Source organism: Macrobrachium nipponense, chromosome 7 (assembly GCF_015104395.2).
Source record: "Macrobrachium nipponense isolate FS-2020 chromosome 7, ASM1510439v2, whole genome shotgun sequence".
Lineage (NCBI taxonomy): Eukaryota > Metazoa > Arthropoda > Malacostraca > Decapoda > Palaemonidae > Macrobrachium > Macrobrachium nipponense.
Window position 1 is genome coordinate 47213615 of NC_061109.1, and position 23777 is coordinate 47237391.

A 23777-nucleotide genomic window follows, 5' to 3' on the forward strand; every position below is an offset into this window, starting at 1 on the left:
ATGCGATGTTTATTTTTCACGAAGCTTTGAAGCAAGACGATAAGGTAACTTCATGAATGTGTTTTACTAAAAGCATACTCATACCAGTATTTATGAAAAAAAATCCATAATTGCTTTTAATAAGAAATATGTTATGCCATGCCAATGAGAACCAGAGGCGAAATCGGTATTCAACTTTGTCCCAATAAAGCTAGGCAATGGTCCTAATAAATTAATAATGCAAAATAGGTCTTGTGATTATACGATAACATTTTTCGGTAAAATGATGGTAAATTTCTTTGAATAGACGAAGATTGTACCTTCAAAAAATAACTGACACTGTGTAGCCCTATTAAATTTTTAAACTCTCTCTCTCTCTCTTTCGAGATAATTTGAAAAAAGAAATACATGGCCTCACATTTAGCTGAAATTAGCGCCCAGGTAATTATGAATTTTATATATACATATTCGACTGCATCCCGAAGTGACAGATTCTGAGAATCACATACGAAAAAAGTTATTTAAATGATTATTACTGCCCTGGTAGTATGCCGAAAATTTTACAGATTCATTAAAAAAAAAAAGGCACGGCAATGGCCCTCGTAAAATGAATAATTCAAAATAGGTCTTGTGATTATGCGATACAATTTTTCGGTAAAAGGATGGTAAAGTTCTTTGAATAGACGAAAGATAGTACCTTCAAAAAATAACTGACACTGTTTAGCCTGTTAAATTTTTAAACTCTCTCTCTCTCTCTCTCTCTCTCTCTCTCTCTCTCTCTCTCTCTCTCTCTCTCTCTCTCTCTCTCTCTCTCTCTGCAGATAATTTGAAAAAAGAAATATATGGCCTCACATTTAGCTGAAATTAGCACCCAGGTAATTACGATTTTTTTATATATATTCTACTGCATCACGAAACGACAGATTCTGAGAATCGCGTATGAAAAAAATAATATATATTTAAATTATTATTACTGCAGCTGGTAGCAAGCCGAAAATCTTACCGATTCATTACGAAAAAAAAAAAATCTTTTGACACCTCGTACCACATTCAGGTTTTTGAATTTTTAATCTCGTCCCAGGATATTAGAATGTTTCCCGTCCCTATTTAAAGCCAAAACTTCCATTACTATCTCTTAGTTGTATGTCACGCCAAGGATTTTTCATTTTCGACAATAACTTGTGAAGAAGGGGTCTTCTATTTACCTACGGTTAACATTAACTAAACATAACATTCGCGCCATTGAGTGAATACCTTTAACTTCACTTTCATTTATGTATCTTTAACAGGCCAACGACAGACTTCCTGTATTGGTAGACCTTGAATTATCTGCTTGCGGGTGGAAAAACCAATTACTCTGCAGATTCAGCATCTCCATACAGAAATAATGAAGGAAGCAAATTACAACATCCCTACCCTGTAGAATATGTCCACTTGAATGAGCCAAATACTTCACCATGACAAAGTCAGACCTTCAACACAAACATTGCTGCAGTCTTACAAAGGAGAGTTCTCACATTGACGGGGTTTCTTCTTTTCTAGCACATCTGGTGGTCCCAGTAAGCTAAAGTGAGACAGTATAAGAAAATTACTGTGGCCGTGACCTCTCCAGAAATGGTTCCTTGTGGCAGAACCGTTCACTTCACTCTAACTTCCACTAATCCAACAAATAACACCACGAAATAGATTGGCTCTTCTGAAATAAGTATAACTATGAACAGTGTTTTGATGATTATTCTTTGATCGCTGTTTTCGTGAAGCTGCTTTTCTCACAAACAGCCTCCTGGGGTGAACGTACATGTCCTGGAAGAGATCATCCTCTTTAGTTGTGATATTTAAATTTCCAGTTCCGTTCGCCTTTGCTTATCAATCTCCTAGTTTTACGCCTCCAGTTCATCTTAGCTTTGTTCATCTATCAAGAGGATGAAAGGTCAAACTCTGAACGTTGCTCGACTACGACCGAGTGAAGACTCAAAATATTGTTTGCCGTGAGGCTTTAAGATAAGGGTTTATAGAAGATTTCTCTAAGAAAACAATCAACCTAATCGTTAAATGTGTAGGTGTACTACTTTATTTCTAGCTATAATATTTTGAAGATACACTTTAATAAAGTGGAAATCTTGACTTGCCACAACTCATGCGTTCAAATTAGCATTAGCATTTTCCCCAGTAATTTTTTTTTTTTTTTTTTTTTTTTTTTTTTTTTTTTTTTTTTTTTTTTGTAAACAGTGAAATTACCACTCTTTTATATTTGACAAACTATATCTTTTTTTTTTTGACGAATACATGCAGAATTCCATGGAAACATGCAACTTTTGCAAGGAGAAATAATTTTTTTCCATGGGGAAAGTATTTTGAAACTGAACCTCGAAATGGTGTATTTGGAACGCTCTTAGTGTGGAAATTCGTAATTACAATGTCAACGTTTCATGGGCACTTCCTTACAGACCTTACCTTACAGACCTTACAGTTCGTTCGGGTTGCCCCAGGTCCCTCAGTGTGAGGCGCCTCTAATGTCTACCAGAGAGTTGCTAGTACATCTTCCGGTATATTTTGCATCTTCCAATCTTGGATGGTCTGGGATGCAGTTTAGATATTTGTCGAGCTTATTCTTAAACACATCTACGCTCACTCCTGATATATTCCTCAGATGAGCTGGCAACGCATTGAATAGACGCTGCATTATCGATGCTGGTGCGTAGTGGATTAATGTTCTGTGTGCTTTCCTTATTTTTCCTGGTATAGTTTTGGGCACTATTAATCTACCTCTGCTTGCTCTTTCTGATATTTTTAGTTCCATGATATTTTCTGTTATTCCTTCTATCTGTTTCCATGCCTGAATTATCATGTAGCGTTCTCTCTCCCCCTTTCTAGACTATATAATTTTAAGGATTGTAGTCTTTCCCAGTAGTCTAGGTCCTTAACTTCTTCTATTCTAGCTGTAAAGGACTTTGTACACTCTCTATTTGTGCAATATCCTTTTGATAGTGTACCATATCATATTGCAATATTCAAGTGGACTACGAACATATGTTTTATAAAGCATAATCATGTGTTCAGCTTTTCTGTTTTGAAGTGCCGTAACAACATTCCCATTTTTGCTTTACATTTTGCCAACAGAATGGCTATTTGATCATTGCATAACATGTTCCTATTCATCATCACACCAAGGTCTTTAACTGCTTCCTTATTTGTGATTGTCTCATTATTAGGTCCCCTATATGCATATAGCTTTCCTTCTCTGTCTCCATAATTTATTGATTCAAATTTATCAGAGTTAAATACCATCCTATTTACCTCTGCCCAATCATATACTTTGTTAAGGTCTCTTTGTAGAGCGTTCCTATCTTCATCACAAGTAATTTCTCTACTTATTCTTGTGTCATCAGCGAAACTACTCACTACCGAATCCTTAACATTACTGTCTATGTCTTCAATCATAATAACAAACAATATTGCAGCTAGCACCGTACCTTGTGGCACACCGGATATTACCTTGGTTTCATCCGATTTCTCATCGTTTGCAATAACTATCTGTTTTCTGTTGTGTAAAAATTCTTTTAACCATCTTCCTACTTTATCTACGATATTGTGTTTTCTAATTTTCTTTGCTAATATATTATGGTCTACTTTGTCAAAAGCTTTTGCAAAGTCTAGATAAACCACTTTTGTTTCATTTCCGCTTTTCATATTTTTGAATATGTTCTCACGGTGGACTAACAGTTGGGTTTGTGTACTTTTTCCGGGTACGAAACCGTGTTGTCCTATATTAAACATTATTTTTTATTAAATGTTTCATAATATTTTTCTTCATTACCCTTTCATACACTTTCATAATATGTGATGTTAGACTCACAGCCTATAATTACTTGCCTCTAGTCTTGATCCACTTTTGAAAGTAGGGGTGATATATGCTAATTTGTGCTCATCATAAATCTTGCCTGTATCTACACTTTGTCTTAATAATATTGCAAGTGGCTTTGCGATAGAATGAACTACTTTCTTTAACAAAATAGCAGGGACTCCATCCGGCCCTGCAGCAGCTCCATTTTTAATTTCATTAATTGCCTGCACAATATCAGCTTCATTAATTTCTATGTCAGCTAAATATTCACTATTTTCGTCCCTTACTTCTATATCATTATCTTCATTATCTATTCTAGGGGTGAATTCTCTCTTATATCGTTCTGCCAGTATGTTGCAAATTTCCTTTTTTTCATTCGTTAATCTCCCTTCAATTCTCAGAGGGCCTATTTCTATTCTTCTTTTATTCATCTTCTTCGCATATGAGTATAATAGTTTGGGGTTTTGCTTGATATTTAATAGGGTTTTTTTCTTCCAAGTCCCGTTTTTCATTTTCTTTGATTGTATAATCTTTTGTTCTGCATTTTCTATCTTACTTTTTAGTTCTATAACTTTCCATGCATTTTTTTCTTTTGCAAGACCTTTTTTCCACTTTCTGATTTTCTGGAACAAGATCCTTCTGTCTCTTGGTATGCATGAATGATGTTTACTTTTCTTCTTCGGTATATATTTATCCACTATTTTCTCCAATATTTTATATAATATCTCCGTATTTACCCTTATGTCATCACTTACGAAAATGTTATCCCAATCTTTGTTTAATTCTTCATTAATTTCTGACCATTTTATATTTTTACTGTAGAAGTTGTATTTTCCATATCCTTCCCACTTTTTCATTTCTTGCTTATCTCTATTTCACTTGCTTTGGAATGAACTGTTAATTCTATGACATTATGATCTGAAATACTCGCATTATAAACTATTATTTCTTCAACATAATTCATCTCGTTCACAAATACTAGGTCTAAAGTATTTTCCTTTCTTGTTGGCAGGTGATTTATTTGTTGAATGTTGTATTCTAGTAGCATATCTAATAGCTTTTCAAATTGCCTCTTATCTTCTGCACTACTATTACTCTCTTTTTTATATGTATAAGTACAACCACAGTCTCCTATTCGTTCTTTCCATTCTACGAAAGGAAAGTTGAAGTCACCAGATAGGAGAATAGTCCAGTCCTTGTGATTTCTACATATATCATCCAATTTTTCAATTATTAAGTCAAACTCTTTAGTATTAGGAGGTCTATATATTACTATGTTCATCAATTTTTCAGATTCAAATTCTACCGCTATTAGTTCACATTCTGAGTTAAGGAGAGAGAGAGAGAGAGAGAGAGAGAGACTCTATACTGCCAGGATTAATAGAGTACTGCCTGTCTGAGCTCATTAATTCTTGGTATCTCCACGATTATATATATATATATATATATATATATATATATATATATATATATATATATATATATATAAAGTCGTATCACAATACCGTGATTCATATACATACATCGAGCTACAAATGTCCTTTAATATCATATTCACTCTACCTCGGAATTAATATATTTTAATATATGCTTAACCGAAGGGGAATTTTTATTAGGCGATAATAGAATTGTCGGCGGCCAGGCGCGAACCCAGGACACCATACAAATCCAGGAACGTTCCTGGATTTGTATGGTGTCCTGGGTTCACGTCTGGGCGCCGACAATTCTATTATCGCCTAATAAAAATTCCCCTTCGGTTGGAAGCATATATGAAAATATATTAATTCCGAGGTAGAGTGAATTAGATATCAAAGGACATTTGTAGCTCGATTTATATATATATATATATATATATATATATATATATATATATATATGTGTGTGTGTGTGTGTGTGTGTGTGTATTACATTTTACCGTTCCCCTACCAGTGAAAACGGCCAGGGAAACATACATATTTAAAAGAGCTGAACTATTGTTGAAGCGTACAGAAAACTTCCACAACGGTTAACAGGTTTTGACAAATGCACAGAAGGTGGAACAGCAGCATGCCGAAGTTCTCTCTATTTTATTACGTGTGCCCTTCACATCTACCTTGCAGGCACTCTTGCATTTCCTGGATGTTACGGCACTTACTTTCCAAAAACTCCTCCATTCCGTCTATCCACTATTTCCCAGATATCTTCTTCCTCTTCACAATTTATATTTATTCATTCTCTCCATCAAACTGTTTCTCGCAATACATAAGGATCCATTCTTTCCTCTATGCTAACTTTTTACCCCTTCTTTTTAGTACCGCCTCATTCTTCAACTTTTCAGTGCTCCTTTCATCGCATGATACTTATTATGTAAGCATTCAAACTTATCTATCTCAAAACTTTTTATTTTTTCACATTTACATTCAATGCAAAGATTCTCTTCCATAAGCATGAATGGTTCGACAATCACCATATACACTTCCACTCTGCATACCATATGAATTCAAGTCTCTCCTAGTCTTTTGCACACTCCTACTACCTTTCTGGCTTCGCTTATTCTCTGACTCACATCTTCTGCCTTATTTCCTAAAATTCAAAATACTTATTTCCACAAACATATACAAATAACCGACGCCATTCTTCCATAACCTACATTAACAATCACTGCTCCATCTTCGTGGCTTCCATTTACCCTCATAACACTACTCTAGCTCACCGTTCAAATTGTCAACTTCTTCAGCTTCTGTACGTTATCCCCAAATCAAAACTGTATAATTTGCAACTGCCAGCCATTCCACACGCTATTCACATTCCATTTTCTTTTCTGACAACTTTATGTCTATGACCTTTCCCTTCATTCCATCCGTGAAGACACTAAAGCCATGGACCATACAATGAGTTTGTCACTGACCATTTATATACCACAAACCAGTCACTCTCTTATCTACAAATTCTTAAACATGTCTCTCTTTCATCATGAGAATTCTTAATTGCTCTTTGCAAATTATGCCACAACTCTCTCCACCTTCCGTATTGCCTCCCAAGTGATTCTGTAAGAAGACCTTCCAGGTTCCTTAGTGCTGTTTGCAGCTTTCTCCCTCTACCTCAAGAATTCTCACACACCCGTTCATGCCAAACAGCTGATCCATGCACCCTCTAACTTGTCTATAAATTCACACCGTCTGTCCCTTTTTAATCCTTCTGTCATGCCTCAGTCTATAACCTACCGTATAACTCTCTCCTGGAATGCCAATTCATGTTATGTCTCTAGAATTTTTAGTCTCCTTTGTGTTACCATCAACTTCATACGAAGAAACAATTATTCCTCTCATCCACTCCTACAAACCATTCTGACATTAAGACATATGTTACAAATCCTGGTTAGCATGTCCATCAAACTACCGCTATTCCACAACAGCCTCTCACTTTTAATTCCGTCACCTCCTAGTGTCTTTCCAGTCTTCAACCTCTAAATCGAATCCTTCATATCCCAACAGCCATTAACATAACCACTCTCTATCTTAAACTGGTCCCTTCCAAACTTGCTTCTATCCATTTCGTTCAACAGATGTTCAAAATATATTCCATCCCCCAAGAACTAACTAAACTTCCCTCTATCCATTCCGTTCAACAAATGTTCAAAATGCACATTCTGTCCCCCAAGGACTGAATTAATTTTAGACACCTCCTCTTTATTTGTATTTTGTTATTCTTGTGTCTATTTACACATTACCCTTTCCCTCTGATATTCTGCTGTACTACTTTTTACTTTCCGAAAAGTTCTTGATCATGTTCATCTCTTGTTTTCATTAACTGCTTTCTTCTTCTCCTCCTCCTCTCACTGTCTCCTTAATTAGCCTATCCACCCTTCTATACAAAAATACATTCTCTACTTCTTTTCCTACCGTTGCAACTATCAAACTGCTCTTCCATTTCTTTTATACTAACATATAACCGAGTCAACTCTGTTCCTCATCACTTTTTCTTTCCCAGGCCGAAGTATTAATATTCCTCTTTACAAACCACAAATTTCAACTAGGAAGCCCTTTCAAAGTACAATTTAACAACTCTCCCTATTCTCAACTGTTCGAGTTACTTCATAACTATCTACAACGCCCATTCGTTCTCCGTCACTTAATTTAACAATGAAATTAATTAGTACAACCACCTTTTCCTATTGTCCAAACCCTGCCAAGCTCATATTCTGACTTTCCCCTAAATGATTTACTTCACTCTCATTCTTTTCCATTTTTCTTTTACCTTCACAGCTATCATACACACACATACATGCATACACATGTGTGTATATATATATATATATATATATATATAATAAATATATTATATATATATATATATATTATAATATATATATATATGTGTGTGTATATATATATATATAATATATATATATATATATTGGAAAATTATTTAGCTGATTTTCCCATTTCATAATAGCCGAGTTTTGAAATATTATAAAATCCTTAAGAGTGCTGCAAAAATAAGTGTGAAGACAGCAATATTAACGGCTTAATTTTTACCTAACTGACCATTAATACAAATTTCCAAAAGACATGCGATAAATAAACATCAAAGAAAGAGAGAGTGAGAGAGATTCAAAGAAAGAGAGACAGAGAACGAGAGCGAGAGTGTCGTATACTTCCAAGAAGGACAGAGTGAGAAAGACGCATAGAGAGAGAGAGAGAGAGAGAGAGAGAGAGAGAGAGAGAGAGAGACTGATCAAGTAACCAAAGTATTCAGTTAATTTAGGTGTCTACCGACGCCTTTGTGCGGGAGGTGGGTGGGGCGAGGATCTTCCTAACTAGAGACTGTATATAAGGGGAAGATCCCTACACAGCCGTATGTCATAGTCACTAGACCCAGGACGAGGTAAGTGAAGCTAACGAAACGTGCTCCCTCAGCTAGTTCTTATTCAGTAATATTTCTTGTCTCCATGTTAATTGGGATCTTCTTTTGAGAGTTTGGTGACAATATATAATATATAATATATATATATATATATATATATATATATATATATATATATATATATATATACAAAGGAAATCACATTCTAATGAAAATAACAAAATAAAGGTATAGACATAATTAACGCTCTTAAGTGTAGTAGTGTAGTACAATAGTCGCACTGGAGCCATAAATCAGATTAAGAATATTGAGCTACCTACTTCATTGAATTTTCAATCTATACTTTTTATATTTATAATATCGGTATATCAATAAAATTTTAAAAATCATCAAAAAATGAAACCTGTGTACTCGTCAAAAAAAACGGCTTACTTTACATGAATCTTGGCACATTATGAGTAATAAAAAGTAGTTAATTATATATATACCAAGTTTATCCCAATTTTTTATTATAAATCTTAATCAAATAAAAAATGATTATTTTTCCGTTCCAGACAAAATGAGCCGAGCTGTGATTATTCTACTGTCACTGGCGGCTGTCGCCATGGCCCAGGAGGCCTTCCTCGAGAAGTATAGCTTCACAAAGGTAACATCCAGAAGCACATCATGAAAAATTTACTTTTAGTTATTATCATTATTGTCATTAGAATCATCATCGTCATGGCAGTATTCATTTGGATGGTCATTTTTCTTTTGACATTATGTCCATAAGTCTGCAAACAGAAACAAATCGTACTTTCGGTGCTCCAGTACTTTTAGTGATGTATATTCATATTTTGACCATTAAAAACTGATTAACTGCGGAAGCTATTTGGATTAAAAGTGGAATTTATATCCATCTTTAATAATAAATATTGAGAACATATTTTATATGAGCAAAATGACACAAGAGTAATAAAGATTTTCAATATTGGGTATTAAGCTAAAATATCTGATGATATCGAAGTAAGTTACTATTATTTTGACACTTCTGCACAGACCATGTCGACTTGTTTCGGCGAGGGTGTGTACTATGACTACTTGGCCAAGGTTGGGGTCGCCCAGAAGGAATGCCTCCAACTCCCAGTTTCCAATCTCCACAGACTGGACTTTTCAATCTACTCGCACCTGGTAAGACTATGGCAATTCAAAAATGCCTTAATTCTCAAATGAAATAATAATAATAGAAAAAAAAGGAAAAAAAGCCAAGTTAAAGGCAATTGACCTTTGAGGCATAATTCATTTTTCTTGTATTTCCCTTAGGGATACCCCTTACACTTTGGTGGGGACTCCCAGTACGTGCCATTCCCCTCGTACCACACAGCACACCCAGTCCACCATCAGGGAGTACCCCATGGGTATCAGCAATTCCAGTACAGAAAGGTAAAGTTACGTCTCTAATGGAGCCTCTTTCACTGTAGAGGACTTGCTTAATTTATATATTTTCAGGTAAACCTAAAAGCATTGAGACTATGCTTTATTTTCATACTAAATAATAAATAACTGAAAATTGCACGTAAGCCTCCATTCAAAACGTGTGATCAACTCCTCACAGAAACGCCAGGCCGAAGCAGCAGAAGAAGCAGCAACAGACATCCCCGAACAACCGCCAGCTCCTTTCTTCGATAAGTACTACCTCTTGGACTCCGTCAACAAGATCATGGCTTCCCTCAGCAACTACACTTGCACGCTCCATAAACTCAACATTGTAAGTGACAGTTACACTTCATTCATGTTTCTTTTATCGTGCATGATTGCCCGGGACTATATGATCCTCAATTACGTTATTGCTTCCTAAGTACAGATAATATTTTGTATTTTTTCTTTCTCCGTGGTTCCCGTTAAAGAAAAATGAGCCCTGTGGAACTCCTCCATAATCTCAATTTTGATAATATTTCCAGTCACACAACATGGGAGTTAGTAAAAACTGCTACTCCAACCCCCCCCCCTCCTCCCCCCAAAAAAAACCTTAGCCACAAAATTTTAGAACATTAAAAAATTGATATTAGGCCTAGGTTTATAATTTGCAACATTTGTAGTTTTTCCATGTCCGGACAGGAATATATTTCACCTTCAACCTTTCTTCCTACAGATTGACGAATACCTGAACATCAACATCAACCACCTGAGTGCCCAATACACCGGGCTGCCAATCAGTGACGGTTTTAAGCAGGATCTCATTGACGGCCTTTACTACTGCAGGGATCTGACAGTAAGTTGAAATCGGACATTTACGCCTAACTTTACATTCCGTTCACGATACAGTATGGACATCATAACACAAATCGGGTTTAATGATCAACTGTTAAAACAGTAACTGCCTCGAAATAGTCAATACATATTCAGGCAAAGTTTTATTATTTATATTAATCATTCAGAGATGAACATATAGAAATATATGTATCAAATAGGATGCTACATGACCTCTAGCCAAATTTGGATTATTCTTTGCACGAATAATCCACTACAACAATAGGCCTTAGCTGTCAAAGCCACTTACAGGTTAGAAGGATAATTTTTTTTTTTAATTTCAACAAATCCATGATCTAATGCATATACAAAGTACATAATTATACGTGAGATTTCAAAACGATTTTGACATGAGGCACAAGAAAAAGTTTATTGTTGCGCTAAATTCATTTACGACCTAATTCATTTACCCCTTTTAACTCATTTTTAACTCATTCCTAGTACTGCCTCCCTCTGCACAACCTCCGCTCCCCTCTCCCCCTCAACCTCCAACGTCTCCTGATGGCGATGGAGTGCGAGAAGGAGACGAGAACCAACGCCTGCTTCAAGGAGGACCTCAGGAAGAACGTCGGCGAATTCGACCTCTCGCTGTTCCCAGAGGAGGACGACCAGGAGAGTGTGCTGAACAAACTTTCGGCCATTGTCACCGGAGTCGATTCGCTTAACGAACTGGAAATTCTCTAATGATCAAGAGAGAATCCTCGCTTTCATTTAGTAGTATCTGACCCCCGACGAACCAAACAGCAGCTGTGCTGTTCGCAAAGGAATAAGTCCCCGGAACTATGGATTAATTTCAGAACAAAGTCTGTTCTCTACTGAAGCTTCAGTACACTACATACTCATTTGTAAAAAGATTTTCCATGTACGATTGTGAATATTTGCAGTAAAGTTTTTATAAAACATAGTAATTGCTTTTAGTACCCCCAAGAAGTAAATGCTCACTTAGCGAAAACCTAACAAAATACTCATTACGTGTCTTCAAAGTTAGAAAAATTATAAATTCTTCTTGGCAGTGGAGATGGAGAAAATTTAATATATATGTATATACTATCTACATGTATATATGTTTAAAGGCATACATGAATGTAATGTGTATTTGGATGTATTTATTCGACCAAGACCGACCTTGACTGTATGTTAACGAATTTCGAGGCATTTTTTTTTCGTCAAGCTATTGTTCGCTGTATGAAATGACAGTTTTATCTTTTCACTTTATACTCTAGCTAGACGGCAATAAAATGATAAGGTTACATAGAGATACATTCCCTAAAACTCAATGAGCTTGGCAAAGTTAATTTAACCAATGTTTCATTTCGTTTTATTAATGTTTGTCAATGCCGATATTTCATTTGTTAGGGTACATTTATCCAATAAATGATTGCAAATGTTTGAAAAATGGCATTTATTTATTGGTCATACAGAACACTCCGTTACTCTAGTCTAGTGCGTTTGACAATAAAGCGGTATTTATTTGTACCGTATTGTATCGTGAAAAGTATATAGCTGTTGGTTTTGTAAGTGAACTTGTTTACCGTAGGTGTTCTTTCCCCTGAAACATGAGTATTGCTCCAGGTATTAAGAGAGATTTAGAAATTCTCTCTCTCTCTCTCTCTCTCTCTCTCTCTCTCTCTCTCTCTCAGAAAGTCATCTCATACAGAGGACTAAATGGTTCAACTGTCTATAGGGAAACCAAAAGGAAGAATATTATAGTTTTCTGCAAACCGATTTGCTGGCCGAGTTATGATATTTTGCCTAAAAACGGTAGACGAACTCAAAGTACACGTTTTGTTAACTTTAGGTTTTTTTATGCAAGTATCTAATAATCTCGAATATAGTGTTTTACATCGGCCACTGAGGCTAAGAAAGCTTTTTTTTGTTTTTGTTTAATAGCCTGGATAACGATGGTAATTAATATGTAAAAATTTCCCCAAAAATTTAGAGAATGAGTTCGTATGATCTCTACCATTATTTTGTGTTTGGGGTAATTATGGGAAGGATGGAATACTCTGGTCCAGAAGAAGAAAGTGGGATGTTTCTTTGAAGGAGGCTTTAGGTTCCCTTAAAGATGGAAGAAATCTGAGAATTGCAAAACTTGGCTTTGATGAAAAAGAATCAGGTGCGATCCAGAGATTGCTGTTCTCCGCAGAGGAAATGTGGGATGCGGTTTCCTTGCGGGTATTACATAACTGAGGTGAGGATACTTATTACCCATCACATGAATGGAGCAGTTGCCCAAACAGTAAATTGATAAGTGTAAATTGGATGTTTTAATGACGGCAAGATCGTTAACTAGAGGAATCCTGAAGCAGCAGCTTCGCAAAGTAATATTCCGAGTAATGTAGGAAATATATGATATCTGAAAAGTATTTTTATGTATACTTTCTGTGTAAAGTCTCCATAACATATCTGAAGCAATGTTTTCAACCAACGTTATTGAAACCAAACATGCTCCCATTCACTTTTAAGTACGATTGATTTCTCAAGGAGCCACCCCTAATTGGATTAACAGCTTCTTTTGAGAAATACATACATACATAATACATACATACATACATGTACAGATGCTTATATATATGTATATATATATATATATATATATATTATACATATATATATATATACATATATAATATATAATGTATTTATGTATGTATTTCTCACACATAAGCCGTTATCCTAATAGGGGTGATTCCTTGAAAAATAATCCGTACTTGCAATCAATGCATCCTCTAACTACTTATCCGGGATGATTACCTAGGGCAAGAAACTTTCAAAACTTCAGCTGTTCAATAACACTTACTCAGAGGGTTCTTCAACAGTACGTCGACATCACCCCATAATATGTCACTAATCTAAATCTCGAATGCTTCTTGGATACTATGGCACTTCCTTTTTTTATAATATCCCCCGTGACATCCAGGCATACTTTGCCACACTTTTCGGCCACCCCCGCCTCCAAAAATGTCAGAACTATGCTCGTTTCCCAACAGCTTTAATGAGCTTCATTCCCTCGTTGTGGTTAAGCCGTCTAAAAACATTTTGATGAATCTTTTCTCCTACAGTAAGCTTTGTGGCGCATCTTTTTCGCGCTTAGATTTTCAGTCCTTCAACCCTCTTTTTCTTATAGATAATGTAAACAAATCTTTCGTCTCAACATCTATAAGGTAATTCAGCGCTGAAATGCAAACAGTAGAAAGGTTTGAAAGGTTTAACAGGAGGGAAACCTCGCTGTTGCACTGTGAATAAACTGTTATGAGAGGGTAGGACGGAAGATATGAGAATATAAACTGGGGTACAGTAAAAGGAATAAAAGTGGTTGCAGCTAGGGGCAGAGGGGACGCTGCAAAAAACCTAAATAATGCCTACATACGGTGTACTGACGGCACTAAGCCCCCTTCGGGAGCACAGGTCCTCTGTGAAGTTCAACCACTTACTCAGTCCAGTGCTTTATCTGTCTTCCAGATCTTCTGATGCCCACAGGGACCTGACTGACACTGTCAGGTACTATTCTCCCAGGGGTTGTGGGAAGGACACGTCCTACCAATTCCATCTCACTTTCATCTACTCATCTACATAGAGAACTCTGGTGATTTGCCTTACGGTATCACTTCTAAGTCTATCCTGCCATCTGACTACTAATATACTTCAATGTCATATCGACAAAAACTTTTATAGTTTTACCGTCATAAAATATGCCCGTAAAGCAGCAAAGATCGTAATAGCTTTATGCGTTACTTTCGTATGTAATTTCAGTCTATTTAATTATCTAATCTTACTTAGCCTCCCCATTGTTTGATTTACATCTTTAGTCGTCTACTGAACTCGAACTCATGAGAATCTGTGTGAGATATTGTTTCTAGATATTTGAAAATTTCAACCTCATTAACCCTTCCTCCATCTGTTATTCGACCCTTTGTTCATACTCTGTTCTTAATACTTCTGTTTTTCCAGAGATTTACTTTTGAGTCCAATCTCTCTGGACATATGATGCATTCTATTAAGCAAGCGTCGCAAATCTTGTGGTGTTTTGCTGATCAAAACAGCATCATCTGCATATTCTCGCATATTCTGAGTCTGCTCAACTTTCTATCGTCACTCCAATCTAACCACTTCGACCTCTCTATTTATTATTAAACCTATGAGCTGGACAAACGGCAAAGGTTAAGTTACTTAGCATCGTAACACCCCCGCACCCTCCCCCCGCCTACCTACTGCAAATTGACCTGATAAGACCCCTACAACCTAAATTCAGCATTAACTTCGTTCACGGATAATCATAATTAGTTTTACATAATTCAGGAGGGCTGCCATAGTGAAGCAACACTTTCCATAAACTTGGTCTCTGGAAGCTGTTTTACACCTTATAGTAGTCAATGAAAGCTAACAAGAGGGGTAAGAATTGATTACTGTCCTTCAGTTATTAATATACCTCCAATATTTTACTAGAACACATTTATACGTCATTACTAAAAAAGATGTGTCGCATTTCTCTTTAGTTTCTGATGAAGGTGATGAAGTTATTTTGACACTTCTCTCGTAAAAAAAAAAAAAACAAAAACAACACACACACACACAAAACACTATTACTTGAGAAAAGCAACGAATACTACCATTCAAGTACAGTTTCTGAATTTGGCTTATAGAATATTTACACTAAACTGAAATACAACCTTATCTCTTACAATGGAACACCAGTTACAACTTTGAATGAGCTCTTCCAAATTTAATTCTGAATCCCAACTGGAGAGGAAGTTTCTCCTATTCATTTGCTATCCGGGAATGTCAGGCATAAAATTTATGCACATTTTCTAAATATCTTTAGCATGTATGCATGTTTAAAACGAAGTCTAAAATCACGCAGTTTTATATATAACTATATATTTATATACATATACGTACATGTCTGTATAATGTATATATATATATATAATATATATATATATATATATACACACATATATATATATAAAATAAAAGGAGCCATAAAAACACCAAAATATCGAGAAAAATACTATATTTCAGAGACTGCTGTCTCTCTCTTCAGGTATATGAATGAGAAAAGTTTACAGAAAAGGTGGTATTTATACCCAGAGATTCGTCCACAAGTAAGCCAATTTAGGTCACCCCCGCCCGCTGATAATCTTCCTTTAATCTTCTTAAGCGTTGGTGAATGAATACTGCGTCGACGATGTCCGATGTCCAATTCCCTTTTGAGATGTTCATTACCTGCTTCTCTTTTATTAAGGCCGATTCCATCATTTGACTCTTGTACCGGCAGTTGCTGCTATAAATTACACGTGACATATTCCAGTTTATTCTATGGTTATGTTCATTTATATGGTTGAAAATAGCCGAGTTCTGTGCTATTTTTTCAACCATATAAATGAACATAACCATAGAATAAACTGGAATATGTCACGTGTAATTTATAGCAGCAACTGCCGGTACAAGAGGTCCATGATGGAATCGGCCTTAATAAAAGAAGAGCAGGTAATGAACATCTCAAAAGGGAATTGGACATCGGACATCGTCGACGCAGTGTTCATTCAACCAAACGCTTAAGAAGATTAAAGGAAGATTTATTCAGCGGGTGACCTAAATTGGCTTACTTGTGGACGAATCTCTTGTATAAATACCACCTTTTCTGTAAACTTTTCTCATTCATATACCTGAAGAGAGAGACAGCAGTCTCTGAAATATAGTACTTTTCTCTCTACATTTTGGTGTTTTTATGGGCTCCTTTTATTAGATATTATATATATATATATATATATATATATATATATATAATATATATATATATATATATATATATATTATATAATATATATATATAAAATAAAAAGAGCCCATAAACACCAAAATATAGAGAGAAAAATACTAATATTTCAGACACTGCTGTCCTCTCTCTTCAGGTAGATGAATGAGAAAAGTTTTACAGAAAAGGTGGTATTTATACCAAGAGGTCCATCCCACAGGTAAGCCAATTTAGGTCACCCCGCTTGATAATCTTCCTTTATTCTTCTTAAGCGTTGGTTGAATTAAAATCTTGTCGATCAAAAATGAATCCCATGCTCCTTTTGAGATGTTCATTACCTGCCTCTCTTTTATTAAGGCCGATTCCATCATTTGACTCTTGTACCGGCAGTTGCTCCTCAAAACAAGACCAGAAATACTCCCAATAATAAAATAAAAATTCCACACCTGGACACAATTAAGACGGTGACTCAGACCCTTGGAAAATCTAACCCTTTGGCATTTACTTACCCAAACACCTCAGCGAAATCCCTGATTAACGTCCAACAAAAGACATCCCCCAGGGGCACAGGGGTTTATGATATCCCATGCCAGGACTGTGACCAATCTTACATCGGAAATACAGGAAAATCACTTCCCCAGAGATTAATATATCACAAACGGTCAGTTAGGTATGGACAACAGAACTCAGCTATTTTCAACCATATAAATGGATATAACCAAAGAATAAACTGGAATTTGTCACGTATAATTTATAGCAGCAACTGCCGGTACAAATTATACGTGATAAATTCCAGTTTATTCTATGGTTATGTTCATTTATATGGTTGAAAATAGCTGAGTTCTGTTGTCCATACCTAACTGACTGTTTGCGTTGTATTAATCTCTGGGGAAGTGATTTTCCTGTAAATCCGATGTAAGATTGGTCACAGTCCTGGCATGGGATATCATAAACCCCTGTGACCCTGGTGGATGTCTTTTGTTGGACGTTAATCAGGGATTTCGCTGAGGTGTTTGGGTAAGTAAATGCAAAAAGGTTAGATTTTCCAAGGGTCTGAGTCACCGTCTTAATCGTGTCCAGGTGTGGGATTTTTATTTTATTGTTGGGAGTATCTCTGGTCTTGTTTTGAGGAGCAACTGCCGGTACAAGAGTCAAAAGATGGAATCGGTCTTAATAAAAGAGAGGAAGGTAATGAACATCTCAAAAGGAGCATGGGATTCAGATGTGATCGACAAGATTTTCATTCAAACAACGCTTAAGAAGATTAAAGGAAGATTATCAGCGGGGGTGACCTAAATTGGCTTACCTGTGGATGGACCTCTTGGTATAAATACCACCTTTTCTGTAAACTTTTCTCATTCATCTACCTGAAGAGAGAGACAGCAGTCTCTGAAATATAGTATTTTTCTCTCTATAATTGGGAGTTTTTATGGACTCCTTTTATTGGATGGAATTCTGTTGTAACAGAACATTTTTAACCAGTTCCATAATATATTTATATATCTATATATATCTATATATAGTATATAGTATATATATATATATATATATATATATATATATATATATATATATATATATATATATATATATAACTGCTTGATTTTAGACTTAGTTTTAAAATGCACACATGGTAAAGTTATTAAGAGAGAGAGAGAGAGAGAGAGAGAGAGAGAGAGAGAAACTCATTATACGCCCAAAGTATTCGAGCAATTTCCGTGCTTAATAACGCCCTTGGACTGCGTCTTTGTGTGGAACGCGTGGGTGGGCGTGGATCTTCTTTACAGATTTACATATATATAGGCGGATGCGAACATCTCCCTATGTCAGTTACCGGAACCAGGACGAGGTAAGGGAGACCAAACCTGAGGCGCTATATCTTTGTAATTACAAATTCGCTCAGTTGGCGTCTTTGTCTCGTTGTGACTCATGGCGCTCAGAACAGGCTCCTGAAGTCTGTTGCCAGTTTCTAAGGACTTTTTTTTTTATTTTATAATTTAATAATAATATGGCCAAGTACGCCTTCCTTAAATGAGAAACTATTATTGAGCTAATCAAAACCTAGGAACTAATTAAAACTGTAACTGTGATCTGAATTTTGTGAATGATCAGTTCATTAGTATTTAAATTCTGAGTCAATAGTCTATTTCCTATTACAGCCTTTAGCAAACTTTTTCCTATTCTAGTCTTTAGTAGACTTCCAATAACTTCTTCATGCTGGAGTAAATTTACTATATGCGAGTTAAAAAAAACCTAATCGATCTCATAATAAGATATACGAATTCATTTACGCATAAATCTAACCCTCGCTTCCATCATCGCAAAAAAAAATCTTTTCTGATATAGCTTTAAAATTGAATAAAACATGAAGGATAGGGGACGAAGAATCTACATTTTCAATTTATAACTACAGAAAAAAAATCATACACAAAACTGATCCAATAGAACTTCTTTGATTACTGATTAGTGTTTCAAGAAACGTTCAAAACGGGTTTCTTCTATTCCAGACAAAATGAGCCGAGCTGTGATTGTTCTACTGTCACTGGCGGCCGTCGCCATGGCCCAGGAAGCCTTCCTCGAGAAGTACAGCTTCACCAAGGTATTCATGAAATTACTTATTTATTCAAATATATCATTATCATCATCTACTTCTTATACATATACATATTTTCTGTCATTATCAACTTCTTATACATATTCATATATATTTATTGCCATTATCGACGACTGTCATTAATACCCATACTATAAATGTTGCCTGGTTTTTGGCCGCAGAAACAAGATGGGCACGACTGCTCATTTTATATCATTATTGTTATTCTATTCAAGAAGATGAAATCTGCTCTCGGATAAAAGGCAACATCTAAAATCTTAAGTATTATTTGCCATCAAATATTACTGTTTTATTTTTTATCTATTTTTTATTTTTCTATTTTTCATTTTATCTTAACTTTTTTTTGCTTAGTAGTCATTAATCGCAGTAAACAACACTGAGGTTCAGTTTCTGTTAGTGAGCTATATTGAAGGCTCGTGGTCTAACTTGGCTAGTGTTAATTTTTGCGGAACGACCGAAAAATAGAAGTTTATATGCCTTGTGGCCACTTCTACATTAATAAACTCTGGAACGGTTACCGCTTTACAAACAGTGTTGTCTATATTTCATACAACAGTTATTAATGTTAACCTAATTAGTTCATGTAAAGTTTAGGTGATCTGCATAATGTAAAGTACATCTTTCAAATACCCCCCAAAATTTCTAGATATTTCCGGCGAAAAAACAGCATCCACTATGATACGCAACTATCGGTTGCAAATGCACTTCCTTTTAGCTATGAGGAAAAGTAATTTGTCGGTTAGTGTAATGGCACTTATATTATAAAGAGCAACATATACTGCGTGCATGAAAGATCGTCAGTGAAATTCCGAATACTGCACCTCTAAAATCATTGACTACTTTATCACCTCCCAGACAATGGCCACTTGTTTCGGCGAGGGGGTATACTATGACTACTTGGCTAAAGTTGGCATCGCCCAGAAAGAGTGCCAGCATCTACCAGTCTCCAATCTCCACAGACTCGACTTTTCTCTCTACTCACAACTGGTAAGTTGGAATAGAAGGTTTGAATTCTTTGGTGGAAGAAGCTACCTCATACTCTTGCTCTCATTCCGATGGAATACAAACTTGAAAGTCTATAGTGGAAAAGGGTAATATCTTTCAGATGAAAAAAACCATCAACCATTTTCGACTTGTGATGCAAATTTTAAGGTCTGAAGAGGACGTAAGCTATTCCCTATTTACAGAAATAGAGAGAAAATATTATCCATTATATTTTTTGACGATTCTTCCTTAGGGATATCCCTTGCACTTCGGAGGCGGAGACTCGTCTTTGTATGTGCCCTTCCCCTCCTATCACACAGCGCACACTGGGCATCAAGGCGTACCACACGGCTACCAGTCACTTCACCATTACAGAAAGGTAAAGTTACTCCTGATACTTTTTTAATGTGGTATAATTACCTCGACGACAGGTAATACTTACTCATGCAGGCTTAGAATTCAGCTTCACTTGTGATGGAAGAGAAGAAAATAGGCAAAATCTCCGTAAAATCTCAGGTGTATGATAACCAACTCTTTATCTCATAAGATATTGCTGTGATATTTAATCTTAGAATTTTTTTTTTCATTTATATTTTTGTACTCGGGTAATTGAATCTGTTTAATTTTTCATTTATATTTTTGTACTCGGGTAACTGAATCTGTTTATGTGCAATCGAATAGTTTTCTATGGCTAAACTAACATCACAGCAAACATTTTCATTCCCACTGTCCATTTATCATTTTTTTCATCACACAAACTCCCATCAGGCTACCTCAACGATCAAGACGTGATTCTTACTAAAGAATTCCACCCCTTATGCCCTAAAATCTGAAGTGAATTAGAAACTGGGAAGCTCCTACATTGAAACATCTAAACACCTAAATTTAAATGACCACCTTCCCACAGAAACGCCAGGCCGAATCAGCAGGGGAAACTGCAGCAGTTCCACCCCAGCAAGGCCCAGCACCTTTCTTCGACAAATATTACCTCTTGGACTCTGTCAACAAGATCATGGCTTCCCTCAGCAACTACACCTGCACTCTACATAAACTTGAAGTTGTAAGTGCTTAACCTTTCATACTCTCATTTCCCTCTTCAGGTAAATGGTTTCTCACACATGTACCTCCAGAGTTAAAAGCATAACCCTTTTACTTAAATGACGTGTTTTCCTTTTATAACTAACACGAAAATTTTGTTCGCAAAATTCAAGGTACAGACAGGACCTTGAATCTTGTATTTGGGATACTTTAGCTCACACTGCTCTTCTTTGTCCTTCGAGAATTCGTGAAATTGCTTCGATAAATCTTCTTGCGGAACCATCCAAAATTATAGAAAGTATATATTATATATATATATATATATATTATATATATATATATATATCTATATATATATATATATATATATATATGATATATATAAACAACATCCTCCTACTTCCCTTTTCCCACAGATCGATGAATACCTGAACATCAACATCAATCACCTGACCGCTCAATACACCGGCCTGCCAATCAGTGACGGATTCAAGCAGGACCTAATTGATGGTCTCTACTACTGCAGGGATTTGACGGTAGGTTGAACATAAATGATACCGTTTATAACCAATGCCAACATGAATAATAAAATTCATTTTTGTTGGAAGAGAAAGATGATGAAGAGGCAGACTGAAATGTTTGGGGGAAAACTGATGGATGCAGAAAGACCCTTATTATGAAAGTTCTTTTGGAAAACGCTGAAGGTTTGTTTTACATGGCAACTTCAACTTAAAGGTCTCTTATTGATTATAATATACAGCTAATGGATTTCCAATGCGAAGACTATTCGTATTATACTGAAGGACATTATACATTTAAACTATCTTATCGGATGATACACCAACGCAAAGAGCATCTATCCATTAATTAATTAGGTTTATGAGCAAACAGCCTCGAACATTACTAATGCATTATAACTGAAACATCATTTCCCCTCTGCTGGAAGCTATTTGCAAACTGGGGTACATAATGATTGCAAAGTTTAAAAGACTTTCAGTTCCCTTTTTCCTGACGTAATTAGCAGCAATCAGTGCGTTTCTAATGGTAGATATAACATCCTGAATGCTTAGTACTTAATCTAAAAAATTAAACTTTCTTTCATGTAACTAAATGGTAACAGACCGAAATTCGAACAATCTTACAAAGAAAAAAAAAAAGGGGGGGGGGGGGGGGAGAACTCTTTTTCGTAATATTCTGCACTTCCATAAAATGTAATCGTAACTGTTAACATATAGTATATCACAGAGATAAAATTTCAACTCGCATTAACCTTTGAATAGTAACTCAATAAAAATCACTGAATGATACCTTAATAACATTCTCAAGGCAATGTTTCAAAAGAGTCAACCGTAAAAGTATCCTGTGGTTTTAATGATTATTTACTACTATCAAGATTTCTTATAATAATAGCATACCATTCATTTCCAGTACTGCCTGCCACTACATAACACCCGCTCCCCTCTCCCCCTCAACCTCCAACGTCTCCTGATGGCGATGGAGTGCGAGAAGGAGACGAGAACCAACGCCTGCTTCAAGGAGGACCTCAGGAAGAACGTCGGCGAATTCGACCTCTCGCTGTTCCCAGAGGAGGACGACCAGGAGAGTGTGCTGAACAAACTTTCGGCCATTGTCACCGGAGTCGATTCGCTCAACGAATTAGAAATTCTCTAAAAATCGAGGACGAATTCTCATTTATATTTCGGTGTTAATTCACCGGAGTGTGGAAAGATAGACGAAATACAGCAGCTGTGCTGCTGTCAATACGATGTTTATGGAACCGGAATGGCTGTAAATTCGAGGAGGCTTAATACACACGTGTTTGCTCAATGACTTTCTGTATTTGTATGAAGCCTTTATTATCTCACCCTGTAAGTTTTTTAATAGAATTTGAATGATGAGTGTTCACTTTCTTTTCCATTACGTAATATTCTAAGGAAAGAGAAGAAACAGGAAATCTAAACATACAACTTATGGAAGATCAGAAAAAAAAATACCACGAAAAAAAATTAAAAAATTATTCTGAAAGAAGGTATATAAGATGGCGCAACAGATTTCCTCTAAATTTGAATCAAACTTCAAAATGCTTCACGTAAATCAATGACAGGGGCAGCCTAAAGCTTTTCACAGCTGTCCTTACTTTCAGTAACCAAAATGTTACTATGCTTCTACAGAATGTCCTGTACTTGTCGATACTGTTACCAAAAAGGAGGTGAAAAAACACTTGGTGAAGAGGAACAAGGCTTGATCCGACCTCCAGCTTACTCGGGAAACATGAGAGATTTTCCCCACAAGCATAAGTTGTGAACATTATATCCCTAACTTTTAACGTAAATTAAAACGTGCTAAAATCTACACCCAAACAGAGCCTCGTTTCACCAACTAAGATTAAAATAGATTTGCGATATTTAATTAAAATAAATTTATTT

General features: G+C 35.8%; 2 protein-coding genes across 2 annotated transcripts; both read left to right on the top strand.

The window, feature by feature from the left end:
* The first annotated feature begins 9226 nt into the window (after window positions 1-9226).
* LOC135217497 (uncharacterized) lies at window positions 9227-11813 on the top strand. Its single transcript, XM_064253448.1, has 6 exons — window positions 9227-9314; window positions 9707-9838; window positions 9971-10090; window positions 10263-10415; window positions 10800-10919; window positions 11399-11813. The coding sequence occupies exons 1-6, from the start codon at window positions 9228-9230 to the stop codon at window positions 11639-11641; spliced, it is 855 nt and encodes a 284-aa protein (XP_064109518.1). The 5' UTR covers window position 9227; the 3' UTR covers window positions 11642-11813.
* Window positions 11814-18553: 6740 nt separating this feature from the next.
* On the top strand, window positions 18554-23216 carry LOC135217372 (uncharacterized). The gene is made up of 7 exons (XM_064253217.1): window positions 18554-18564; window positions 19223-19314; window positions 20185-20316; window positions 20567-20692; window positions 21221-21373; window positions 21768-21887; window positions 22780-23216. The coding sequence occupies exons 2-7, from the start codon at window positions 19228-19230 to the stop codon at window positions 23020-23022; spliced, it is 861 nt and encodes a 286-aa protein (XP_064109287.1). The 5' UTR covers window positions 18554-18564; window positions 19223-19227; the 3' UTR covers window positions 23023-23216.
* The last annotated feature ends 561 nt before the right edge of the window (window positions 23217-23777 follow it).